General features: G+C 34.1%; 1 protein-coding gene across 1 annotated transcript in view; it reads left to right on the top strand.

Moving 5' to 3' along the window:
- ATRNL1 (attractin like 1) overlaps nt 1-24,909 on the top strand; it is an 815,348-nt gene that overhangs the window by 106,543 nt on the left and 683,896 nt on the right. Inside the window, exon 10 of the mRNA XM_013055772.2 lies at nt 13,361-13,515. Coding sequence (XP_012911226.2) covers nt 13,361-13,515 — 155 coding nt within the window. The remainder of the gene's footprint in view (nt 1-13,360; nt 13,516-24,909) is intronic.

The following is a 24,909-nucleotide window of genomic DNA, read 5'->3' as shown; positions in this document are numbered from 1 at the left end:
TCTAGATTTGCCTATTTTTGATATTCATATAAGGGGAATATACAATATGTGGCCTTCTGTGTCTGGTTTATTTCACTTAGCATAATATTTTCAGACTTCATCCACACTGTGATATGTTTTACTACTTCATTCTTTTTTATAGCTGAATAATATTTCATTGTATGAATATTCCACATATTGTTTATCCATTCACGAGTTGATGGACATTTGGGTTGTTTTCACTTTAGGATATCATGAATGAGGCTGCTATGAACATTCCTGTAGAGGTTAACTTTATATATTGGTTAAAGTGGTGGTTAAAATGGTTCCAGTTTTCTCAACTGTAAAGACACACTTTTTCCTTTTTAAATTAATAAACACCTGTGGAGAGATACTTATAGATTATGTAAGTATTCTGTTTCTTATTAAACTTTTATCTAATAGTTTTAGTATCCACTGATCATTCTTGTGAGAAAGTTATTACCATTGTTGGTTACTGAATAGTGATATCTAATTTTATTATTCCTTCTAAATTGCCCTGAATTTTTCTTTATTTTGTTAAATGTTTTATAATGAATTACTGTTTTTCTTTATTTTGCTGCTCAAAGTGTCCCACATTTGGCCACTGTGAGCTCCTTTCAGCCAGGCGGCTGTGTTCTTCAGATGTTTCCTCACTGTCTTTCGACTCCTCTACTTTCTGGCACACATACAACAAAAAAAAATTCCTTCACATTTTGTTCTTTTCCAGCTGGAATAAGTAATTTTCTCTAGGAACCCACATTCCTTTAGTGGAGAATAGCGTTTAAAAACTGAGATTAGGGCACTAGGTTTGCTTATTGCTTTTTTGATGTGCTTATAGATCCTCTCAGAAGATAGAGCCAGAAAATATGCAAACACACATATCTATATCTATTTTTAGAAAAAGGCATATATCTCTGTCTCTATATATTTGTCTGTCTCTCTGCCTAAACCCTGTCCTGTCTAAACTGCATAATGATGCATCACAGTATTTATTCTAGCCTTCCTCTCTTCTGCATTTGTAAATCCCTTCTGACAGTGAGAAACCTGGATCAAAAGATATCTTGATTTCTTTCATTGGAGTTTTGTACTTTTTGTTATATAGGTAATATATATATATTTAGATTTATACCTATTTTATTTTTTGGTGCTAATATAAATGGTGTGTATCTTTAATTTCAAGTATTCATTATGCTGGTATGTAAGAAAGCAATTGACTTTAGTTTATTAGCCTTGTATTCCTTACCCTTGTTATAATCACTTAGTTCAAGGGATTTTCTCCATAGACAATCATGTCATGTGTGAACAAATACAGTTTTTTTTCTAAATTTGTTTATCTTTTATTTCCTTTTCTTATTTGATTGCATTGGTTAGAACTACCAGTACAATGTTGAATAGAAGTTGTTAGAGAATATTTTTTGCCTTCTTCTTTCTCTTAGAAGGAAAACATCTAGTTTCTCACTGTTAAGCCTGATTTTTTTTTTTTTTTTTTTTTTTGGTAAATTTTCTTTATCAAGCTGAGGAACTTACCCTCAATTCCTAGTTTGCTGAAAGTTTTTATCATGAATAGATGCTGTATTTTGTTTAGTGATTTTTTTCTGTATCTGTTGATATGATCATATGATTATTGTTCTTTATGCTGTTGATGTGATAGATTACATTATTTGACCTTCAGATGTTTAATCAGCTTTGCATACTTGGATAAATCCTATCTGTTTAATCATTAGATTAAAACATTTTCAACTTAAAATTCTCTCTAGTAACTGAGTATTTTTCCTTGATTCATATATTTCCTTTGCTATTTACTATCTAGATAGTGTTTATTTTGTAAAAAGAGATCATAGACCAGTAGATTTTAAAAGGAAAATGTGCTGTATTTTGTTTAAAAACATTCAACTTGAACGTGCTCTCTATTTGGCAGTGGTATAATTTTGTATATGTGCCACTGAAGTGAGCATGACAATCATATAATTTTGAATCTATAGATTTCTTTTGTAACCAGAAAGGCTTAGGAGAGAATGGGAGACAAATTTCTAGATGAAGCCATCTATAGTAGTTTATTATGAAAGCCCAATATTCTTTCTTTTACAGCCTTATTAAGATGTAGTTCATATACCATAAAATCTACTTACTTAAAGTATAATCTTCAGTGTATAATTCACTGAGTTGTCCAGTCATCACCACAAACTTAGAACCATTTTATTCTCGCAAAAGGAAACCCTATACTTATTAGTAGTCACTCCTTATTTCCCCACAGACCTTCAGCTCTAGGTAAGCACTGTTTACTTTCTATCTCTATAGATTTTTCTTCTGGAGTTATAAATGGATGATACAATATGTTTTTTTTTTTTTAAATATGCTTCTTTAAGCCCAATGAGAGCATGATTTCATATTGTAGTATGTATCAACAATTTCTTCTTTTGTTAAAATATATTCTGCTGTATGGATATATCACATTTTACTTATTCACTTGTCAGTTGATAGAAATTGGGGTTGTTATTACTTTTTAGCTATGGCTAATAATACTTCTATGAACATCTGTGTACATGTTTTTATGTAGAGGTTTGTTTTCATTGCTCTTGGATATATATCTAGGATTGGATTTGCCAGCTCTACAGTTACTCTACATTTAAATTTTTAAGGAATAGCCAGACTGTTTTACAAAGTGGCCACACCATTTTATATTTCCATCTGCAGTGTATGAGGATTTTAATTTCTCCATATGCTTGCCAACACTTGTTACTGTCAAACATTTTGATTACAGTGACCCTGGTGGGTATCTCATTATAGTTTTTGATTTCTATTGTTATAATTGCTGTTCATATTAAGCATCTTTTCAAGTGCTTTTTGGCCATTTATATAACTCCCTTGGAGAAATGTGTATTAGGATCCTTTGCCAATTATTTAATTTGATTTATGTCTGTTTATTGTGGAGTTATGAGGTCTTTATATATTCTAGTTGTAAGTTCTTGGTTAATTATATGAGTTTCAAATATTTCTCCCATTTTGTGTGTTATTTTTCACTTAGTTTACAGTGTCCTCTGAAGCTAAAACTTTAAAATTTGGTGATGTCCAATTTGTTATATATTTTGTCACTTATGCTTTTGGTGTTATATCTACGAATCCATTGCCTAACCCAGTGCCAGGAATATTTACTTCTGAATTTTCTTCTATGGGTTTTATATTTTTAGTTCTTAAATTTAGGCCTTTTATCCATTCTGAGTTAATATTTGTCTATATTGTGAGAGAGGAGTTCTTTTTTCTTTTTTCATGTAGATATTCATTGTCCTAGAAACATTTGTTGGAAAGAGTACTTTTCCTTTATTTGAATTTACAATTCTTTGAATTGACTATTATGGTTTCTTGAATTTCTACATGATTTTAAGATCAGCCTGTCAATTTCAAAACAAAACAAAACTCCAGTTGGGACTTTTATGGGGAATAAGTTGAATTTATAGATCAAATTGTAGAGTATGGCCATCTTAATAGTATTTTGTTTTCCAATCCATGAAAATGGGCTATCCTTCCATTCATTTAGGCCATCTTTAATTTCTTTCCTTAATATTTTTTAAATTTTTTTTTTTTTTTACAGATTTTATTTATTTGACAGAAATCACAAGTAGATGGAGAGGCAGGCAGAGAAGGGAGGGAAGCAGGCTCTCCGCTGAGCAGAGAGCCCGATGCGGGACTCGATCCCAGGACTCTGAGATCACGACCTGAGCCGAAGGCAGCGGCTTAACCCACTGAGCCACCCAGGCGCCCTATTTTTTAAATTTTTTACAGTACAATTTTTATACTTGCTTTCCTACATTTATTCCAAAATATTTTATTCTTTTTGATACTATTGTCAGTTGATTTTTTAATTTATTTTTGTCTTAGGATTTTGCATTGGTAGGTATACAAGTTGGTGGGTATAGATGTTCAACTAATATTTGTATATTGTTCTCTTATCCCATAGATTTGCCAAACCCATTTATTATTTTTAGTAATTTTTTGTGGATTCATTAAAATTTCTATATATAAGATCATGTCATCTACAAATAGAGTTTCACGTCTTCCTTTCTAGTCTGGATGCCTTTTATTTCATTTCCTTGCTTCTTTCCCTTTCTATAACCTGTAGTACAATGTTGAATAGAATCAACAAGAACAGACATCTGTGTATTGTTTCTGGTCTTGGGGAGAAAGAATTTAGTTTTTCACCATTAAGTATCATGTCAGCTGCTCTTTTTTTTTTTTTTTTTAAATAGATGTCTTTTATATTAGATTTCTATGGCTGCTATAACAAGTTACCACACACTGTGGTATGTATTCTATCACAGATCTGGAGGCCAGAAGTCTAAAATCAAATTATGAACAGGGCCATGCCACCTCCAGAGGTGCTAGGGAAATTCCTTTCCTTTCCTTTTTCAGCCTTTGGTGCCTGTCAGTATTCCTGGAGTTGTGGATGAATTTTTCTGTTGTCTGCCTCCACATTATATTACCTGATCCTCTTTTCTGTGTGTGTCTTTTATAAGGACACTTGTCATTGGAGTAAGGTTAGCTGCATAATCCACAACGATCTCATCTCAGAATCCTTAATTACATTTGCAAAGACACTTCCTCCAAATAAGTTAACATTCATAGGTTCTAGGGATTGAAACATGCATTTATCTTTTGGGTTGGAGTACCATTCAGCCTTTATCAGAAGTTCCTTTCTGTTCCTATTTTTTGGAATGTTGTTACCATGAAGGGGTATTAGATTTTATCAAAAACTTCTCCTATATCTATTGAGATTAATTTTTTTCTTTATTAATATGGTATGTAACATTGATTTTCAGATATTAAGCCAATTATGAATTCTTGGGATAAACTCCACTTGGTCATGGTGTATAATCCTTTTTATATATTACTGGTTTTGGTTTGCTAGTATTTTGTGCAGGATTTTTGTGTCTTCCTTTTAAAGGAAGAGTAGTCTGTAATTTTCTTGTGATTTGATGGTATCAGTATCAGACTCATATTTTCTCATACAATGAGGTGGACACTATACCATCCTATTTTATATTTTTGAAGAGTTTGTGAGGAATTTACATTACTCTTCTTTAAATATTTGTTAGAATTAACCAGTGAAGTCATCTGGCCGCCTTCTTTTTTTTTTTTCTTTAAGGAAATTTTAAAATTCTTAATTCACTCTCTTTATTTGTTATAGGTCTATTCAGATTTTCTATTTCTTCTTGTCTCAATTTTGATAGTTTCTATCTTTTGAGGACTTTGTTTATTTCATATTGTTTGTATATAGTTGTTTAGTATTGTAGTCATATGCTTTCTTTCATTCTTGATTTTATTTTATTTTTAAAAAGATTTTATTTATTTATTTGAGATAGAGAAAGCAAGAGCGAGTGAGTATGAGCCAGGGGGAGGGGCAAAAGGAGAGGGTAAAGCAGATTCCCTGATGAGCAGAGAGTCTGACCTGGGCTCAATTCCAGGATCCAAGATCATGACCTGAGCCAAAGGCAGATGCTTAGCCAACTGAACCACCCAGGTCCCCTCATTCTTGATTTTAATAATTTGAGTTTTCTGTCTCCTTTTATTCTTGTTCAGTATACCTAAGAGTTTGTCAATTTTTTTTTTTTTTTGGTCTTTTAAAAGAAAGAACTTTTGGCTTCATTGATTCTATTGTTTTTCATCTATTTTATATTATTTCCTGTTCTAATTTTTATTATTTTAAAATTCTTTTTGGTGTAGGCTTGGTTTGCCCTTTTGTCCAGTCTCTTATAGTTGAAGTTTAAGTTATGGTATGGAATTCTCATTTTTTCTTTAAATACGTATCTCTGCAAATATAGATTTCCCTCTAAAGTATTGCTTTTGGTGTATTCCATGTGTGTCTTTGTTTTCATTTTCATTCATCTCAAAGTGTTTTTTAAAATGCTTTTGATTTTTTTCTTTGACCCATTTGTTATTTTAGAGTTTTTGTTTCATTTCCACATATTTGTGGTTTTCCCACATATTTTTGTTTTAATTATTTTAATTTCAGTGTAGTTAACATTCAGTGTTGTATTAGTTTCAGGTGTACAGTATAGTCATTCAGCAACTTCATACATCATCTAGTGCTCATCACTACAAGTGCACTCCCTCATTCCCATCATCTATTTAATCCATCCCATCACACCTTCCCCTGTGGTAACCAGCAGTTTGTTCTCTATAGTTAAGGGTATGTTTCTTGGTTTGTCCCTTTCTCTTTCCCTCTTTTTTCTTTGCTTGTTTTGTTTCTTAAATTCCACATATGAGTGGAATCATATGATATTCGTTTTTCTCTGACTGACATTTCACTTAGCACTATACTCTGTAGCTCTATCAATGTCATTGCAAATGGCAAGATTTTATTCTTTTTTATGGCTGAATAATAGTCCACTATATATATATATATATGTGTATATATATATATATATATATATATATATAATCTCTCTCTCACATCTTTATCTATTCATCCATTAATAGACACTTGGGTGGCTTGCATAATTTGGCTATTGTATCCTAAACAATTTCTGTTATTTGTTTTTAATATAATTCCATTGTGGTCAGAGAGCATACTTTGTATGATTATAACACTTCCGAATTTATTTAGGCTTATTTTATGACCTAGCATTTGGTCAGTCCTAGAGAAATGTTACATGTGTGCTTGCAAAGAATGTGTATATTGATGTTGTTGGCTACAGTGTTCTACATATGTCCGTAAGGGCTAGTTGGTTTGTGGCATTATTCAGGTATTCTGTTTCCATGTTTATCATAGAATTCATTCCATTTTTGAAAGTGAATTTTGAAGTTTGCTGCTATTAATGATTTATCTATATCTCTTTTCTGCACATTTTGCCTCATTTTGGGGGGGTTCTGTTGTAATGTCATATACATTTATAATTGCTGTATCTTCTTGATGGACTGATCCTTTTATCACTGTGAAATACTACTATTGAAGTCTTGGAATTTTTTTTTAATTTTTTTATTTTTTATAAACATATAATATTTTTATCCCCAGGGGTACAGGTCTGTGAATCGCCAGGTTTACACACTTCACAGCACTCACCAAAGCACATACCCTCCCCAATGTCCATAACCCCACCCCCCTTTTCCCAACCCCCCTACCCCCAGCAACACTCAGTTTGTTTTGTGAGATTGAGAGTCACTTATGGTTTGTCTGGAATTTTTTTTTTTAATGTCTATTCTGTTTGATGTTATTATACTATATATTACTCCATTATACTATATATTATTCCAGCTTTCTTATGTTTATTGTCTGCATATCTTTTAAAAATCCTTTTCTTAATATATTTGTACCCCTCAATCTAAAATATGTCTCCTAGAGAGAGCACATAGTTGGTACCAGTTTTTTTTTTAATCCTGTCTCACTCATAATCTCTGCCTTTTATTTGTATATTTAATAACTTTAATGTTATTTTTTATATAGTTGAATTTGTCTGTTATTTTAATTTTTTAAATCTCATTTGTTATTGTAGATAATGCTTCTTGTTACTCTTTTTTATTGCTCTTTTTGTATTGAGTAAATATTTTCCAGTGTAACAGTTTAATGCTTTTATTTTTTTTAAATACAGTCATTTTAGTTACTTCTTTACTGTTGGTTCTAGGTCTTATCATATATATCTTAACTTACCAGAATATACTTCCAACTTACCCTAACTTAACTCCAGTGAAATATAAAAATGTTGTTCTTATAGATCTCTATTCCCTTTTTCATCTTTTTTTGCACTATTATAATTATATGTAATATCTGTGTTTGTTGTAAGCTCAAAAATACATTGTTACTATGCTGACTTTATGCAATTTTTGCCTCTCAGAGAGAGAGAGAGAAAGAAGAGGAAATATAAATTTGTTTTGGATATTTTTGCGTGCTGCTTTTTCATTTGTTCCTGTTGATATGCATTACTATTTGGCATCTTCAACAGAATTTTGCTTTCATCTGTCACTTTGTGTGTTATTGTCAAATATATTGTACTTTTTAATGTTACAGATCCAACAATACATGTGTTGTTTTGTAATAATTATTTATCAAATGTATTAGGAAAAGAAAGGAGAAGAAATATGCATTTATACTTTGTTTTATAATTACATAATTGCCTTTTCTAGAACTCTGGATTGAAATGACTGATCTAAGACTGGAGAACTTCCTTTAATATCTTATAAAGCAGATATTCTACCAATAAATTTATAATTTTTATTCATCTGGTAATGTGTTTATCTGGGTTATTTTTTTTCCAGCTTTCTTGAACTTCAATTGACAGATAAGAATTATATATATTTAAGGTTTATATGTGATGTTTTGATATACATACACAGTGGGAAATGATTACCATAGCCAAACTAATTAACATATTCATTATCTTACATAGTTCACCCCCCCCCTTTTTTGGCTGTGTGTGGCGAGAATACTTATGATGCTCTGTCAGCAAATTTCAAGTATACAAGGCAGTCTTATTAACTGTAGTAACCATGCTGTACATTAGATTTCCAGAGCTTATGTATTCTGCATAATTGAAACTTTATGTGCTTTGACCTATGCCTCTCCTTTTCCCTCATTCTTAGGCCTTGCAAGTCACCATTTTACTCTCTGCTTTTTTGAGTTTGACTCTTAGATTCCACGTAAAGTGAGATCATGTAATTATTTGTCTTTCTGTGTCTGGCTTATTTCACTTAGCATAATATTGTCCAGATTCATCTATGTTGTTGTAAATGGCAGGATTTCTTCCTTTTAAAAAGCTGAATAATACTACACATATTTATATAATACTAATACTACACATATTTATATTTATATTTAATTTTCTTTATTCATTCATTCATTGATAGACACTTAAGTTGTTTCCATATCTTGGCTACTATGAATAATACTTCAGTGAACATGAGAATGAAGAGATATTTTTAAGATACTGATTTCATTTCCTTTGGACATATACCCAGAAGTGGGATTGCTGAATAGTACGATAGCTCTTGGTAGTTTTATTTTTAATTTTTTGAGTAGGGTCTATAATGTTTTCCAAATTGATTGTACCAATTTACTTTCTCACCAACAGTGTACAAAGTTTCCTTTTACTCCACATCCTCATCAACATTTATTTCTTATCTTTTCAATTATAGCTATTCTAACAGGTATGAGGTGATATCTCAATTTTTTTTTTTCATTCCCTGATCATTAGGGATGTTAAGTGCTTTTTCATTTACCTGATGACAATCTATATGTCTTCTTTGGAAAAGTATTTGTTCATATCGTCTGTGAATTGTTTAATTGGATTGTTCTTTTTTATTGATTTTTGTCAGTATTTTTAATATTTTGGATATTCTATTCTCCATTCTGCAAAGCTAGGTCCAATGCTGAGGGCTTCCCATTTTTTCACTCGGGCAGTGCCTGAAGTGTGCAGGGTTATTCATCTTCTACCAGTGCAACACAGTTGACCCAGCTGTCTGTCTATGCTCATGAACCATCTGCAGGAGCACGAGTGTGCTATATGAGGAGGGATTTATGGGTTGTTGGGGGCATATTTGTGCTATTTGGGGTAAGTTTGCAGGTGATGTATCCTATGAAGTTCATGGGTAGGCCTCTTGTAAGAGTTTATGAAGTGGTTAGTAGAAATGTTGAGTCTTTGTTGAGTTCTGTGCCCCAGTTGCTTTGAGCACCCTTTTTCTTACTTTGCCAATCTTCTTATCTTTCTGGATGGGATAAGAAAGAAGTGGTCCTCTTGGGCATAATCCCTCTTGGCTGTGGAAGCCAGATACATACTATATTCTCCCATGGGAGTAATTGTAGGTTGAAGGGGTTTCTCTTGGGAGTGAGCAGTGTTGTCTTGGGGAGAGGTGATGTGGTAATGTTCTTCCTACCCTCCTTGACACTCCTATTCTTGGAATTTTTGCTCCAAGTGGTCCTGGGATTTCTGGGCTCCCATAAAGGTACTTTTATCCCTCCATAGTTGATAAAATCTGTTTCTATGGGAGGATGAGGTCAGAAAACTCTTATTCCATCATCATATGTCCCTCCCTGTATTTTGATTTTTTTTTCATTCAGCACTTTGCATATGTCATTTCACTGCATTTTGACCTTTATTATTTCTAGTGTAAAGTCAGTTGTTTGTCCTATTGGTGTTCTCTTGTATGCAAAAAAAATCCTCTTTCTTGCTGCTTTTAATATTTTCTCTTTCTCTGTAGTCTACAACGTTTTTACTATTTTATGTCTGAATGTGGTTCTTCCTGTGTTTTTTCCTCCTGTAGTTCATTGAGCTACTTGAATGTGTATATTAATCTTTTTCATCAAATTTAGGAAGTTGTCACACATTATTTCTTGAAAATTTTTTACCACTTTACCCTCTGTGCTAGAATTTTCAGTAAAAGTGTGTTGTTGCTGTTAATGGTGTTCTGCATTTCTTACAGGCTTTGTTCATTTTCTTTTCTTATTCTTCAGATAGCAGAATCTCTGTTTTTCTGTCTTCTACGTCATTGATTTTTTCCTTCTTTTTAAAAGTGTTTTTTTTTTTAAAGATTTTATTTATTTATTTGACAGAAATCACAAGTAGCAGAGAGGCAGGCAGAGAGAGAGGGGGAAGCAGGCTCCCCGCTGAGCAGAGAGCCTGATGCAGGGCTTGATCCCAGGACCCTCAGATCATGACCTGTGCTGAAGGCAGAGGCTTTAACCCACTGAGCCACCCAGGCGCCCCGATTTTTTTCTTCTTGTTGAAATTTACTATTAGGTTTCTGTCATAAATGTAAAAATTTCAGTTCTTATACTTTTGAATTCTAGATTTGGGTAATTTCTGTATCTTTTGTTTTATATTTGATATGACATTTTAAATTTTTCTTTACTTCTTTAAACCTGTTTTCTTTAAGACTGAACATTTATAATAGCTGCTTTGAAGGTTTTTTTGCTTCATCTGACATCTGGGTTCTCTCAAAGGCATTTCCGTTGCCTGCTTTTCTCCCTGTGTATAGGTTACTCTTTCCTGTTTTGTTGCATGCCATAGTTTCCCCTGAACACTGAACATTTTAGAGAACATGTTGTAGCAATTCTGGATCCTGGTTTTTCCTCCTTTTCTGGAAGTGTTGTAGTTTTACTTATGTAGTGCCTTTGATGAACTGTTTTAGTGAAGTCATTTTCTTCCTCCAGTAGATCCTCTGATGTTGCTCCTTAGAATAAGCAGCCTGAGGATGCGCAAAACCCCCCCAGATGACAGGAGTGTTAGTGGGGCTTTCTGACTTTTCCCTCTGACTTCTGTGGGAAGCTATCTGATTGCATTACAACTACCTGCAAGCACCACTAGTTGCTGACTGTGGGTGAATTATTCTCAGCAATACTCTGGGGGTGTAAATTGCTCCTTAGTCTGAATTCAATTTCAGCCCTTTTTCAGGCATGGTCTTTGAGACCAGTCTTAGAGATTTTGACTCTACTATGGCTCTTACTAGCTGTCTTTTCCCCTGCTTTTCTCTGGTGAACTCCTCTCTATTCTGTGTTTTAGCTGATTGCTCTCAGGGAGTTGCCAACTGTCTCTTAATTGCTTACAGTGGAAACCTCCATTGTTTTTGAGAGTGCCCTTAGAGCTTGAAGTTTCCCACCTTTTATTACAAATAAACTCAGTTCTCTTGGGACATCTGTGGCGCTCTCTTTTTCTTCGCCTGCGTCTCCCTGGTGTGGGATGGGGTGAGACTCTGTGCCACTACTTTGGAATTGTAGGTGGGGTTAGTAGTCTGTTCCTCCTGGAGTGATTCCACTGTGTTCTGTGCAGGAAGTAGATGGGGGACAGTGACCTTTGCTCTTCTCAGCTTGCATAGAACTTCTGCCTATGACTGATATGGGGTGAAGATTTCTTGGCCCTCTTAGCCTGCTAGGCCTGAGTGTACAGCTTACAGCATATGAATGGGGACTAGGTCAAGGATGAACATTCAGACCTCTCATGTATTTCTGGAGTAGAGATTTTGTTACCCAGAACTGGGGGCCATGAGAAGTATTGGCTGTCTGCTGTTCTTGGTTAGATATCAGTGGCCTGGACTAGGAGGTGAGGAATGAAGGAGCTGTCTGTTCTCAGCTTTACCCACCTGGAGTTGAACTTCCTCCTTGCTGAACTAGTTGTGTGTGTGTGGTGGAGGAGGGTGCTGTTATGGGGAAGGATGGGAGTAGATAGTGGGTTAAGTATTATGGATTCCTGCTGTTCTTACTGAAATTTCGTAGGCATTCTTGAGTAAATATTTATTTATTTATTGACAAATAACAATTATTTGTTGTTGCTCTTACTAAATTTTTCTGAGAAATTAAATGCCGTTTTTTTGTAATTTTTACCAATTATAGTTCTCTCCCTATAGAATTTGTGGGACTCCTTATCTTGCTGTTATGGAAGTCAGCTCCATATTCTTTAAGCATTAATTGCTATAGGTTTTTGAGATATATACTATACATATCTTACTCATTATACTGTATGTACTGGGTTTACATTCTGATTCTTTTTTAGTAGCACTGCTTTATTTGGAATACTTACGAAATATTGATTCATATTGAGTCATGCAGTTTATTAGATTTCAGTACATCAAGGTGAAATATAATTATGAGCATATATTTATAGTACTTTCAGTTATACTTCAATTAATTAAAAATGTTTATATTAATTTGATGTTTCTTAAAAATACATTATGATTTTACACAATATGGATCTATCTCAAAAATAATCTTAAGCAAAATAATGTGTATACAAATGGATACAGGCTATATGATTCTATTTTATAAAGTACAGCAACAATACAAATAGAACAAACAATCCTAAGCTTGGTATGGAACCACAAAAGAATCAGAACAGTGCTAATCTTTTAAAAAAATATCTCAGTACTCTTTACACAATTATGTTCATCTTGTGAAATTTCACTGAATTTTAGACATGTGCATCTTTATGTATGTTATATTTAAATAAAAATTAAATGGTGTATTATGGGATCCATGTGAATTATTAGTTTTAACTGAATACAGTTCAGAGTAAATTTATTATATTAAACTTTCTATTTACTTTTGTATTTAAAACTTACGGTACTTTGGTCCTCTAGTTTTAAGGACACTTGTTTGCTACTTTTATAAATGAAATAAAAGTTCAAAATACAAATTATAAAATCATGAACAATTATGTTTAATATTGTGTTTCCTCAGAACATTTGAAGAAACTGTGAATCTCAAAATATTTTAAAAATATTGAAATTTAGAGGACATGTATGAATTGTTAAAAAATAAAGCATGTTATTTTCATAATTTGAAGGAAAATTCTATATGCAAGTTAGACCCTTTATATAATATATATAAAATCAGGGAGGTCTTTTTATCCTTTGTAATACATTTTCAAATTTTATCCTGTAGGACTATTTTGAAAGAAAGTGGGTTTGCCAGATACCTTCATTCAGCTGTTCTTATCAATGGAGCTATGCTTATTTTTGGAGGAAATACCCATAATGACACTTCCTTGAGTAACGGTGCAAAATGTTTTTCTGCCGATTTCCTGGCATATGACATAGGTATGTATCTGTTAGGATTGTACAAAGTAGGAAATACCAGAAATTTGTCATATAGAGATTCTCAAATACATTAATTGACAGCATGTGTATATGTCATTTTAGAGATAAATTCAGTGACAGATTATGAATGGAATTCTCTCTAATTTCAGCACAATAGTAGTATAGGGCCAGGAGAACAGACACTATAGGTTTAAGCATCCTTTTTGAGGGCTTTTGTATATTGTATCCCTGTGTGAGCCCTTTATCAGTCTATTATGTTGCCTTATTAGTTTTGATAACAGACAGATATGGGGCTCTGTCAAATTATATAAATTACAAGTAGTAGGAATGCAAATATTTTAGGGTTAGTGTGTATGAGCAAAGATGCATTTAAATTAAACACGGAGTTATAGTTCCTTTGTGTAGGAAGATGATAGAAGTAAAGAGAGGAGTATAGAGACAGTAGAGCTAAGGAAATAAGATTTGGGGACAAAATGGAAACCCAGAACATACCTGGGAATGGAAGTAACCAAATAAGAATATTTTTCAGAGAGCCAGAAGTACAGTGTATTTATATATTTTCTTAATTTTGTTTATGCTATCTATAGTCCTTTAATTTCTAAACATTAAATGAGTATATTTTTTGAAATACTAAATTTAGCTACCCCGTGGACCAGTATAGTGAAAATACTTCTTCTCTTTGTGTCATTTTATAGATGAAGATTACTTGATATTTAAAATATATTTAACAGTAGTTCCGAACTTAATTGATGGTGTAAAGTAATATGCCAATTTTAAGCTATTATGAAACTTCCTGATAAATAAAAATAAAAAATAAACTAAAGAATAACACACTTAATGGATTTAAGAGATATAGTTTTGCTCTTAAACATCATAAACGCACATAGTCTACTTTGAAAAATTATTTCAAGTGGTGGCATATAAAAAAATTATGCCTATTAGTAAGGACTTTGGTTTTTATATTGTTATACATTTGGAAGGAAATTCCTAGTGATAAAATTAAGCATACTTTTTGATTCTAAGCTGTGAGTATCTGTCTGTGATTAATCATTATAAAGAATCCACTGCCTTTAGGATTTTTAGATACTAAATAATTAAATCTTTACCTTTTTGGACTAATAATTTGAAGTGATAATTCATTATCAAAATTGGATTGTCTTGGTTTATAAATTAGTGCTGAGATCCTGAAAAATGGATTAGATGATGTTCTGAATCTAGGCTCCTTTTTATGATCTGTCATTGCCAGGCTGAGGCTGCCAACATATTTTTTTGGTTGTGATGAGACAGTAAGCTTATTTCTCTGGAGGTAGATGAAGGGATTTTGTTTCATTTCATTTTTTCTTTTATGAATAAAAACTGAGAAAAGTATAGAATTTGTTATTATTGTTAAAAACCTATGAAGTGAGATTTTGGACTTTTTCAGAAGATTCTTCAAGGAGTTACCACCTAGTTTGTATACTTTAATGAAGGAGTTAATGTTGAGGTATTTTGTAGCTAACATATTGGGAAATTAATTTTATTCCTTCCATATTGTTCAAGATTATTATATTTTAGGGTTTATGTATCAGAAAAGCTTATCCATGTGAAAAATAATAGAGGTATTAGATTAGTTTGAAAGAGATCCGATTATCATTTTTCTAATTACTATTTGTTAAGTGTTTTTAAGGATTAGATAGTATGCTAAGGACTTTATATACAATATCTTAACCTCTCTAATAATTTTGTATCAAGGTGTTAATAAACTCATTTCTGGAATAGTAAGCCCAAAACCATGCAGGTGGTAAGTGGTACATCCAGCTTTTGTAACTCCTAAAACTTACATAGTCTTTCTACTTGAGTATCTTGTGCTGCTGTTTGGTTGGATCCATTTTATGTTCTAATTTTGTAACAGATTATCAGACACTTATATTTAATAATGTTTTTTAATGCTGTGGAAAGATAGAAACAAATACCAGTTTCGTTTTTCAAGCAAATTGTTCAGATGGGAGAGAGAATAACATTTTAAGCAGTTTTTACACTTAAATATAACATTAACAATTAACAACAAAATATTAACAATATTAACAAAACCTAAAACAACCATATAATTCAACATAGGATAAAAGTGTTCTGTTTTATCTAATTTAATTATTTTTGTGCAGTTCCCAATAAAGCTGTCCCCCCAAATCTGTTTTTATTCTCTTGAATTTGTGGCATCAAATGTTGGAATGTTTTCCTGGGAAAAATATTTTTTATATTTCATAAAATGTTTTTTTTTTTTTTTTTTTTTTTTTTTTTTTAAAGATTTTATTTATTTATTTGACAGAGAGAAATTACAAGTACACTGAGAGGCAGGCAGAGAGAGAGAGAGAGAGAAGGAAGCAGGCTCCCTGCTGAGCAGAGAGCCTGATGCGGGACTCGATCCCAGGACCCTGAGATCATGACCTGAGCCGAAGGCAGCGGCTTAACCCACTGAGCCACCCAGGCGCCCCTCATAAAATGTTTTCTAAAATAGTTGTTTTCCTTATGGAGTATATTTTATGGAAATAAAATACAACCATTGCATAATGAACCAACTGGAAAATAGATCTGTTTTGAAAAAAAGGTCATCTTGCTAATTTTTCTCTTTAGTACATTATCCTTGGACTTTTATGGCATATTTAACTGGAGTGCACCTGAGGAGTTAGCTGATTGTATTGTGTTTTATGATGTTTAAATAAATAGGAATATTTGTGCCAATACGTTGCTCTAAAAAGTACTATTTCAACCTTAATTGCCATAGTAAATTTTACATGGTGAATATTGTTAATCTTTGAGGACATAACCTTGACTTCACAGTTCTCATTGTTACACTATAGATGATAGATGTGGAGGGCACATGGCAGTGATTTTTTAACATGGCTGTACCTTGGCATCCCCCTTGAAGATTATAGGGAAGAACTTAGATCTGTATAAACTGATTCTCTTAGATTAGGCACTGGGCATCTGTATTTTAAAAAAGCAACTCTAGTGCAATTGGTAATAGACCCAGGGCTGGTGAATGAGACTGAATCAACTCTAATATAGAATGATATATTACTTAACGATCTTGTTTATAAATCTAGCTTGAGATCAGATAACTTTGTTATTTTTTTGTTATTGTTAGTGGTAGTATTACTGCTTTCAGAAAGCCCCCATGACACTTTATTCAAGATGAAAATGATCTTTGTGGTAAAGATAACCTTCGGCTAAAGATGTAATGGAAAAACATGCCTCATGTTCATCTCCTGTTATTAGACATTTATACTCTGAAATTATTTGGCTGTGGGAAGTATGCATTGTCATAAGTTAGTTTTCTAGGGTTAGAAGGAAAAAAGGTAACAGGTTGTTAGTTTTTTTTCACATCTCTAAAGTATCTCTAAGTAGTTTGAGGATTTCAGCATTTACAAATGAGAGATTGTCCTGAATTGAAACAGACATTAATAATGAACTGAATTTTGAGACATTATTTCAGAATCATAAAATGAAGAGCTATTACAAGAATGTTTGGTAGGCCTAACATAGAATTATGACCCTTTAAATACAAATGGTAGTCATTCTTTTCTAGTAAGAAAATTTGCCCAGTGGTTAAGAGGATGTATAGAATTCTGAACAAGATGAAGGACAACTCAGAGATACAGGGATCATATATCTTTTTCTTTAGAAAGATAGTAGAAACACCAAAGTGTGATTTACTGAATTAGACTAAAGTAAGATTTATATTAGAAATACATCTTGCAGAAAGTAGATATATTGAAACTGAAATGGAAAATCAGATCAAAATAATAAGATCAAATCAGATCAAAATAACAAGAGTTCTAAAATTTTTTTTATTTCTGGGCGCCTGGGTGGCTCAGTGGGTTAAGACTGCCTTCGGCTCAAGTCATGATCTCAGAGTCCTGGGATCAAGTCCCGCATCGGGCTCTCTGCTCGGCAGGGAGCCTGCTTCCTCGTCTTTCTCTCTCTGCCTGCCTCTCTGCCTACTTGTGATCTCTCTCTGTCAAATAAATAAATAAACAAATAAAAATTTAAAGAAAATTTTTCAAGATTAATTTATTCATTTGAGAGAGAAAGAGAGCACTCAGGAGGAGGACCAGAGGGAATAGAATCTTGAACAGATCCCCCATCTCCAAGTGCAGAGCCCCACATGAGGCTCAACCCAGTACTCTGAGATCATGATCTGAGCCACAGTCAAGAGTTAGAAACTTAACTGAGCCAGCAAGGCACCCCAATTTTATTTTTTTTTTAAGTGAGCTCTACATTCAATCTGGAGTTTGAACTCAGAACCCTGAGATCAAGAGTTGTGTGCTCTATGAAGTGAGCAAGCCAGGTGCTCTAATAATAAGAGTTTTTAAACTAAATTTCTTGAACATGACAGTTTTACTTATGACATTAATTTCTTGGTAGGTGATTATTTGAAAACAAATTCAGTAAAGAGAACTTAAAAGTAATTTCATATTTTCAGAAGCAGTGTTATTTTAATTGGCAATGTGTAGTAATATGTACAGTTAACCACACTGTTAAAACACAGTGAAGTTGTAGTTCACCATACCATTAAAAATCACTTGACTGGTTTATGAGCTTAGCACGCATATTTTTGTACACTCCTATAGAATGTATGTGTGTGTGTGTGTATGTTCAATGTATATAATTTTACAAGATATATAATTTCATTAAAAATCATTTAAATAAAACATCTAATCATTTAATTTTTTTAAAATTTTTTTATTTTTTATAAACATATATTTTTATCCGCAGGGGTACAGGTCTGTGAATCGCCAGGTTTACACACTTCACAGCACTCACCAAAGCACATACCCTCCCCAATGTCCATAACACCACCCCCCTTCTCCCAACCCCCCTCCCCCCAGCAACCCTCAGTTTGTTTTGTGAGATTAAGAGTCACTTATGGTTTGTCTCCCTCCCAATCCCATCTCGATTCATTGATTCTTCTCCTACCCACTTAAGCCCCCATGTTGCATCACCACTTCCTCATATCAGGGAGATCATATGATAGTTGTCTTTCTCTGCTTGACTTATTTCGCTAAGCATGATACGCTCTAGTTCCATCCATGTTGTCGCAAATGGCAAGATTTCATTTCTTTTGATGGCTGCATAGTATTCCATTGTGTATATATACCACATCTTCTCGATCCATTCATCTGTTGATGGACATCTAGGTTCTTTCCATAGTTTGGCTATTGTGGACATTGCTGCTATAAACATTCGGGTGCACGTGCCCCTTTGGATCACCATGTTTGTATCTTTAGGGTAAATACCCAGTAGTGCAATTGCTGGGTCATAGGGCAGTTCTATTTTCAACATTTTGAGGAACCTCCATGCTGTTTTCCAGAGTGGCTGCACCAGCTTGCATTCCCACCAACAGTGTAGGAGGGTTCCCCTTTCTCCGCATCCTCGCCAGCATCTGTCATTTCCTGACTTGTTGATTTTAGCCATTCTGACTGGTGTGAGGTGATATCTCATTGTGGTTTTGATTTGTATTTCCCTGATGCCAAGTGATATGGAGCACCTTTTCACGTGTCTGTTGGCCATCTGGATGTCTTCTTTGCAGAAATGTCTGTTCATGTCCTCTGCCCATTTCTTGATTGGATTATTTGTTCTTTGGGTGTTGAGTTTGCTAAGTTCTTTATAGATTCTGGACACTAGTCCTTTATCTGATATGTCGTTTGCAAATATCTTCTCCCATTCTGTCAGTTGTCTTTTGATTTTTTTAACTGTTTCCTTTGCTGTGCAAAAACTTTGATCTTGATGAAATCCCAATAGTTCATTTTTGCCCTTGCTTCCCTTGCCTTTGGCGATGTTCCTAGGAAGATGTTGCTGCAGCTGAGGTCAAAGAGGTGTTCTCCTCAAGGATTTTGATGGATTCCTTTCTCACATTGAGGTCCTTCATCCATTTTGAGTCTATTTTTGTGTGTGGTGTAAGGAAATGGTCCAATTTCATTTTTCTGCATGTGGCTGTCCAATTTTCCCAGCACCATTTGTTGAAGAGGCTGTCTTTTTTCCATTGGACATTCTTTCCTGCTTTGTCGAAGATTAGTTGACCATAGATTTGAGGGTCTATTTCTGGGCTCTCTATTCTGTTCCATTGATCTATGTGTCTGTTTTTGTGCCAGTACCATGGTGTCTTGATGATGATAGCTTTGTAATAGAGCTTGAAGTCCGGAATTGTGATGCCACCAACGTTGGCATCTTTTTTAATATCCCTTTGGGCTTTAGAGGTCTTTTCTGGTTCCATTAAATTTTAGAATTATTTGTTCCATTTCTTTGAAAAAGATGGATGGTACTTTGATAGGAATTGCATTAAATGTGTAGATTGCTTTAGGTATCATAGACATTTTCACAATATTTATTCTTCCAATCCAGGAGCATGGAACATTTTTCCATTTCTTTGTGTCTTCCTCAGTTTCTTTCTTGAGTACTTTATAGTTTTCTGAGTATAGATTCTTAGCCTCTTTGGTTAGGTTTATTCCTAGGTATCTTATGTTTTGGGGTGTAATTGTAAATGGGATAGACTCCTTAATTACTCTTTTGTCTGTCTTGTTGTTGGTTTAGAGAAATGCAACTGATTTCTGTGCATTGATTTTATATCCTGACACTTTACTGAATTCCTGTACAAGTTCTAGCAGTTTTGGAGTGGAGTCCTTTGGGTTTTCCACATATGGTATCATATCATCTGCGAAGAGTGATAGTTTGACTTCTTCTTTGCTGATTTGGATGCCTTTAATTGCCTTTTGTTGTCTGATTGCTGAGGTTAGGACCTCTAGTACTATGTTGAATAGCAGTGGTGATAATGGACATCCCTGCCGTGTTCCTGACCTTAGCGGAAAAGCTTTAACTTTTTCTCCATTGAGAATATTTGCAGTGGGTTTTTCATAGATGGCTTTGATGATATTGAGGTATGTGCCTCTATCCCTACACATTGAAGAGTTTTGATCAGGAAGGGATGCTGTACTTTGTCAAATGCTTTTTCAGCATCTATTGAGAGTATACTATGGTTCTTGTTCTTTCTTTTATTGATGTGTTGTATCACATTGACTGATTTGCGGATGTTGAACCAACCTTGCAGCCCTGGAATAAATCCCACTTGGTCGTGGTGAATAATCCTTTTAATGTACTGTTGAATCCTATTGGCTAGTATTTTGGTGAGAATTTTCGCATCTGTTTTCATCAAGGATATTGGTCTATAGCTCTCTTTTTTGATGGGATCCTGGTTTTGGGATCAAGGTGATGCTGGCCTCATAAAATGAGTTTGGAAGTTTTCCTTCCATTTCTATTTTTTGGAACAGTTTCAGGAGAATAGGAATTAGTTCTTTTTTAAATGTTTGGTAGAATTTCCCCGGGAAGCCGTCTGGCCCTGGGCTTTTGTTTGTTTGGAGATTTTTAATGACTGTTTCAATGTCCTTACTGGTTATGGGTCTGTTCAGGCTTTCTATTTCTTCCTGGTTCAGTTGTGGTAGTTTATATGTTTGTAGGAATGCATCCATTTCTTCCAGATTGTCAAATTTGTTGGCGTAGAGTTGCTCATAGTATGTTCTTATAATAGTTTGTATTTCTTTGGTGTTAGTTGTGATCTCTCCTCTTTCATTCATGATTTTATTTATTTGGGTCCTTTCTCTTTTCTTTTTGATAAGTCGGGCCAGGGGTTTATCAATTTTATTAATTCTTTCAAAGAACCAGCTCCTACTTTCGTTGATTTTTTCTATTGTTTTTTTGGTTTCTATTTCATTGATTTCTGTTCTGATCTTTATGATTTCTCTTTTCCTGCTGGGCTTAGGGTTTCTTTCTTGTTCTTTCTCCAGTTCCTTTAGGTGTAGGGTTAGGTTGTGTACCTGAGACCTTTCTTGTTTCTTGAGAAAGGCTTGTACCGCTATATATTTTCCTCTCAGGACTGCCTTTGTTGTGTCCCACAGATTTTGAACCGTTGTATTTTCATTGTCATCTGTTTCCATGTTTTTTTTTTCAATTCTTTAATTTCCCGGTTGACCCATTCATTCTTTAGAAGGATGCTGTTTAGTCTCCATGTATTTGGGTTCTTTCCAAACTTCCTCTTGTTTGGAGGAAGTTGTTTGCTCTGAGTTCTAGCTTCAGAGCATTGTGGTCTGAAATATGCAGGGATTAATCCCAATCTCTTGATACTGGTTGAGTCCTGATTTAGGACCGAGGATGTGATCTATTCTGGAGAATGTTCCATGTGCATTAGAGAAGAATGTGTATTCTCTTGCTTTGGGGTGAAATGTTCTGAATATATCTGTGATGTCCATCTGATCCAGTGTGTCGTTTAAGGCCTTTATTTCCTTGTTGATCTTTTGCTTGGATGATCTGTGCATTTCAGTATGGGGAGTTTTAAAGTCCCCTACTATTATTGTATTATTGTTGATGTGTTTCTTTGATTTTTGTTATTAATTGGTTTATATAGTTGGCTGCTCCCACCTTGGGGGCATAGATATTTAGAATTGTTAGATCTTCTTATTGGACAGTCCCTTTGAGTATGATATAGTGTCCTTCCTCATCTTTTATTATAGTCTTTGGTTTAAAATCTAATTGATCTGATATAAGGATTGCCACTCCTGCTTTCTTCTGATGTCCATTAGCATGGTAAATTCTTTTCCACCCCCTCACTTTAAATCTGGAGGTGTCTTCAGGCTTAAAATGAGTTTCTTGGAGGCAACCTATAGATGGGTCTTGTTTTTTTATCCATTCTGATCCCCTGTGTCTTTTGATTGGGGCATTTAGCCCATTAACATTCAGGGTAACTATTGAGAGATATGAATTTAGTGTCATTGTATTGCCTGTATGGTGATTGTTACTGTATATTGTCTCTGTTCCTTACTGATCTACCACTTGTAGTCTCTCTCTTTGCTTAGAGGACCCCTTTCAATATTTCCTGTAGAGCTGGTTTGGTGTTTGCAAATTCTTTCAGTTGTTGTTTGTCCTGGAAGCTTTTAATCTCTCTTTCTATTTTCAATGATAGCCTAGCTGGATATAGTATTCTTGGCTGCATGTTTTTTTCGTTTAGTGCTCTGAAAATATCATGCCAGCTCTTTCTGGCCTGCCAGGTCTTTGTGGGTAAGTCAGCTGCCAATCTAATATTTTTACCATTGTATGTTACAGACTTCTTTTCCCGGGCTGCTTTCAGGATTTTTTCTTTGTCACTAAGACTTGTAAATTTTACTATTAGGTGATGGGGTGTGGGCCTATTCTTATTGATTTTGAGAGGCGTTCTCTGAACCCCCTGAATTTTGATGCTCGTTCCCTTTGCCATATTGGGGAAATTCTCCCCAATAATTCTCTCCAGTATACCTTCTGCTCCCCTCTCTCTTTCTTCTTCTGGAATCCCAATATTCTAATGTTGTTTTGTTTTATGGTTTCACTTATCTCTCGAATTCTCCCCTTGTGGTCCAGCAGCTGTTTGTCCCTCTTTTGCTCAGCTTCTTTATGCTCTGTCATTTGGTCTTCTATATCACTAATTCTTCCTTCTGCCTCATTTATCCTAGCAGTGAGAGCCTCCATTTTTGATTGCACCTCATTAATAGCTTTTTTGATTTCAACTTGGTTAGATTTTAGTTCTTTTATTTCTGCAGAAAGGGCTTTTATATCTCCCAAGAGGGTTTCTCTAATATCTTCCATGCCTTTTTCGAGTCTGGCTAGAACCTTGAGAATATTCATTCTGAACACTAGATCTGACATATTACCAATGTCTGTATTGATTAGGTCCGTAGCCTTCGGTACTGCCTCTTCTTCTTTTTTTTGTTGTGAATTTTTCCGCCTTGTCATTTTGTTCAGCTAAGAGTATATGAAGGAGCAAGTAAAATACTAAAAGGGTGGCAATAACCCCAGGAAAATATGCTTTAACCAAATCAGAAGAGATCCCAAATCATGAGCGGGGAGAAAGGGAATAAAAAGAGGTTCAAAAAGAAAGAAAGAAAAAAAAGAAAAAAAAAGAAAAGAAAAAAGAAATGAAAAGAATTTAAAAAAAGAAAACGAATAAAGAAAAATATAAAAAAGAAAAAATATATATATTAGATAACCTAGTTTAAAAACGTTAAAAAAGAAAAGGGTCAAGGTTAAAAAAATATTTAGCAGAAGATGAGAAAAAATTGAAAAAGAATAAAATTAAATTAACTGCAAGACTAAAAAAATCACTGGAAGAAAGCCATGAGTTCCATGCTTTGCTTTCTCCTCCTCTGGATTTCTGCTGCTCTCCTTGGTATTGAAACTGCACTCCTTGGTAGGTGAACTTGGTCTTGGCTGGATTTCTTGTTGATCTTCTGGGGGAGGGGCCTGGTGTAGTGATTCTCAAGTGTCTTTGCCCCAGGCGGAATTGCACAGCCCTTACTAGGGGCTGGGCTGTGTAATCCGGTCAGGTTTGCTTTCAGGAGCTTTTGTCCCTGAGCGCTTCGCTTTCCGTAGATTTCTTTCAGAAAGTGGTTGTTTTTCTGTTTCCAGAATTGCTGTTCTTCTCTTCGATCTGCCGATGGATTTGCAGGTGTTTGCAATCTTTAGATAGGCTATCTAGCTGATCTCCTGCTAGCTGAAGTAGTCTCAGCCTGCTACTTCTCTGCCATCTTGACTCCTCTAATTATTTAATTTTTTGAACACACCAGCAAAATTATAAAAATCCCAACCTACTTGCTCTTTATAATTATTTTCATTTTCTGGGGGTAATTTTTTTAGTTCCTCTGTTAATTAAAATTTCTCTATACCCTTTGTTAAGTTCTTAGGGTTCTTCTTCGGTGAAATCAGCACCCCTTGCCTGGTCACCTGAAAGAACCTGTTTGTTTCTCTTTGTCATCAGAAAAACTCTTAAAATTATTCACACATTTTTTTCACTGAATTTAGCCAACTGCTGTTTTTAGCTTTATTGTGTTTTTTGCTCAAGGGGTCCTTTCTATAATATACTATTATATAGAAGAAATAGTATCTTCTTTCTTAAAAAGAGGCCAATAATTAAAGGAAAAAGTGACCTTTCATTTTGAGAAATGGGAGAACTAGAATTTGTTAAATGTTTCCTGTGGTGCTTGGCACTTATCACGTGCTTTATGATATAATGCATCATAACCTCTAATAACACCTATCTAGTATGTATGGTTATATTATTTATAGGGGAAGAAACTGATTTAGCATGGTTAAACCCAAAGTCACATAGGTCATAAGATGATCTATTTAGAATTTGAACCGAAGCCTAAGTTCAAATTTCTTTTGATTCTACCACTATGCTATGATAATGATTTTTTCTCTGATTTAACTGGAAAATATTTAAATGATCTTTAATTGGGGAAAGGGCATATAATATTTGCTAATGTGGAAAGTCACTCAAGAAAATTAGTTTTATTAGTAGATTTAGAGTTAATCAGATATTTAAGGCATATTTGAATT

Source organism: Mustela putorius, unplaced genomic scaffold, assembly GCF_011764305.1.
Source record: "Mustela putorius furo isolate JIRA1106 unplaced genomic scaffold, ASM1176430v1.1 tig00003909_pilon_pilon_pilon, whole genome shotgun sequence".
In the NCBI taxonomy this organism is placed as follows: Eukaryota; Metazoa; Chordata; class Mammalia; order Carnivora; family Mustelidae; genus Mustela; species Mustela putorius.
This window is presented reverse-complemented; position numbering and strand designations above follow the sequence as displayed.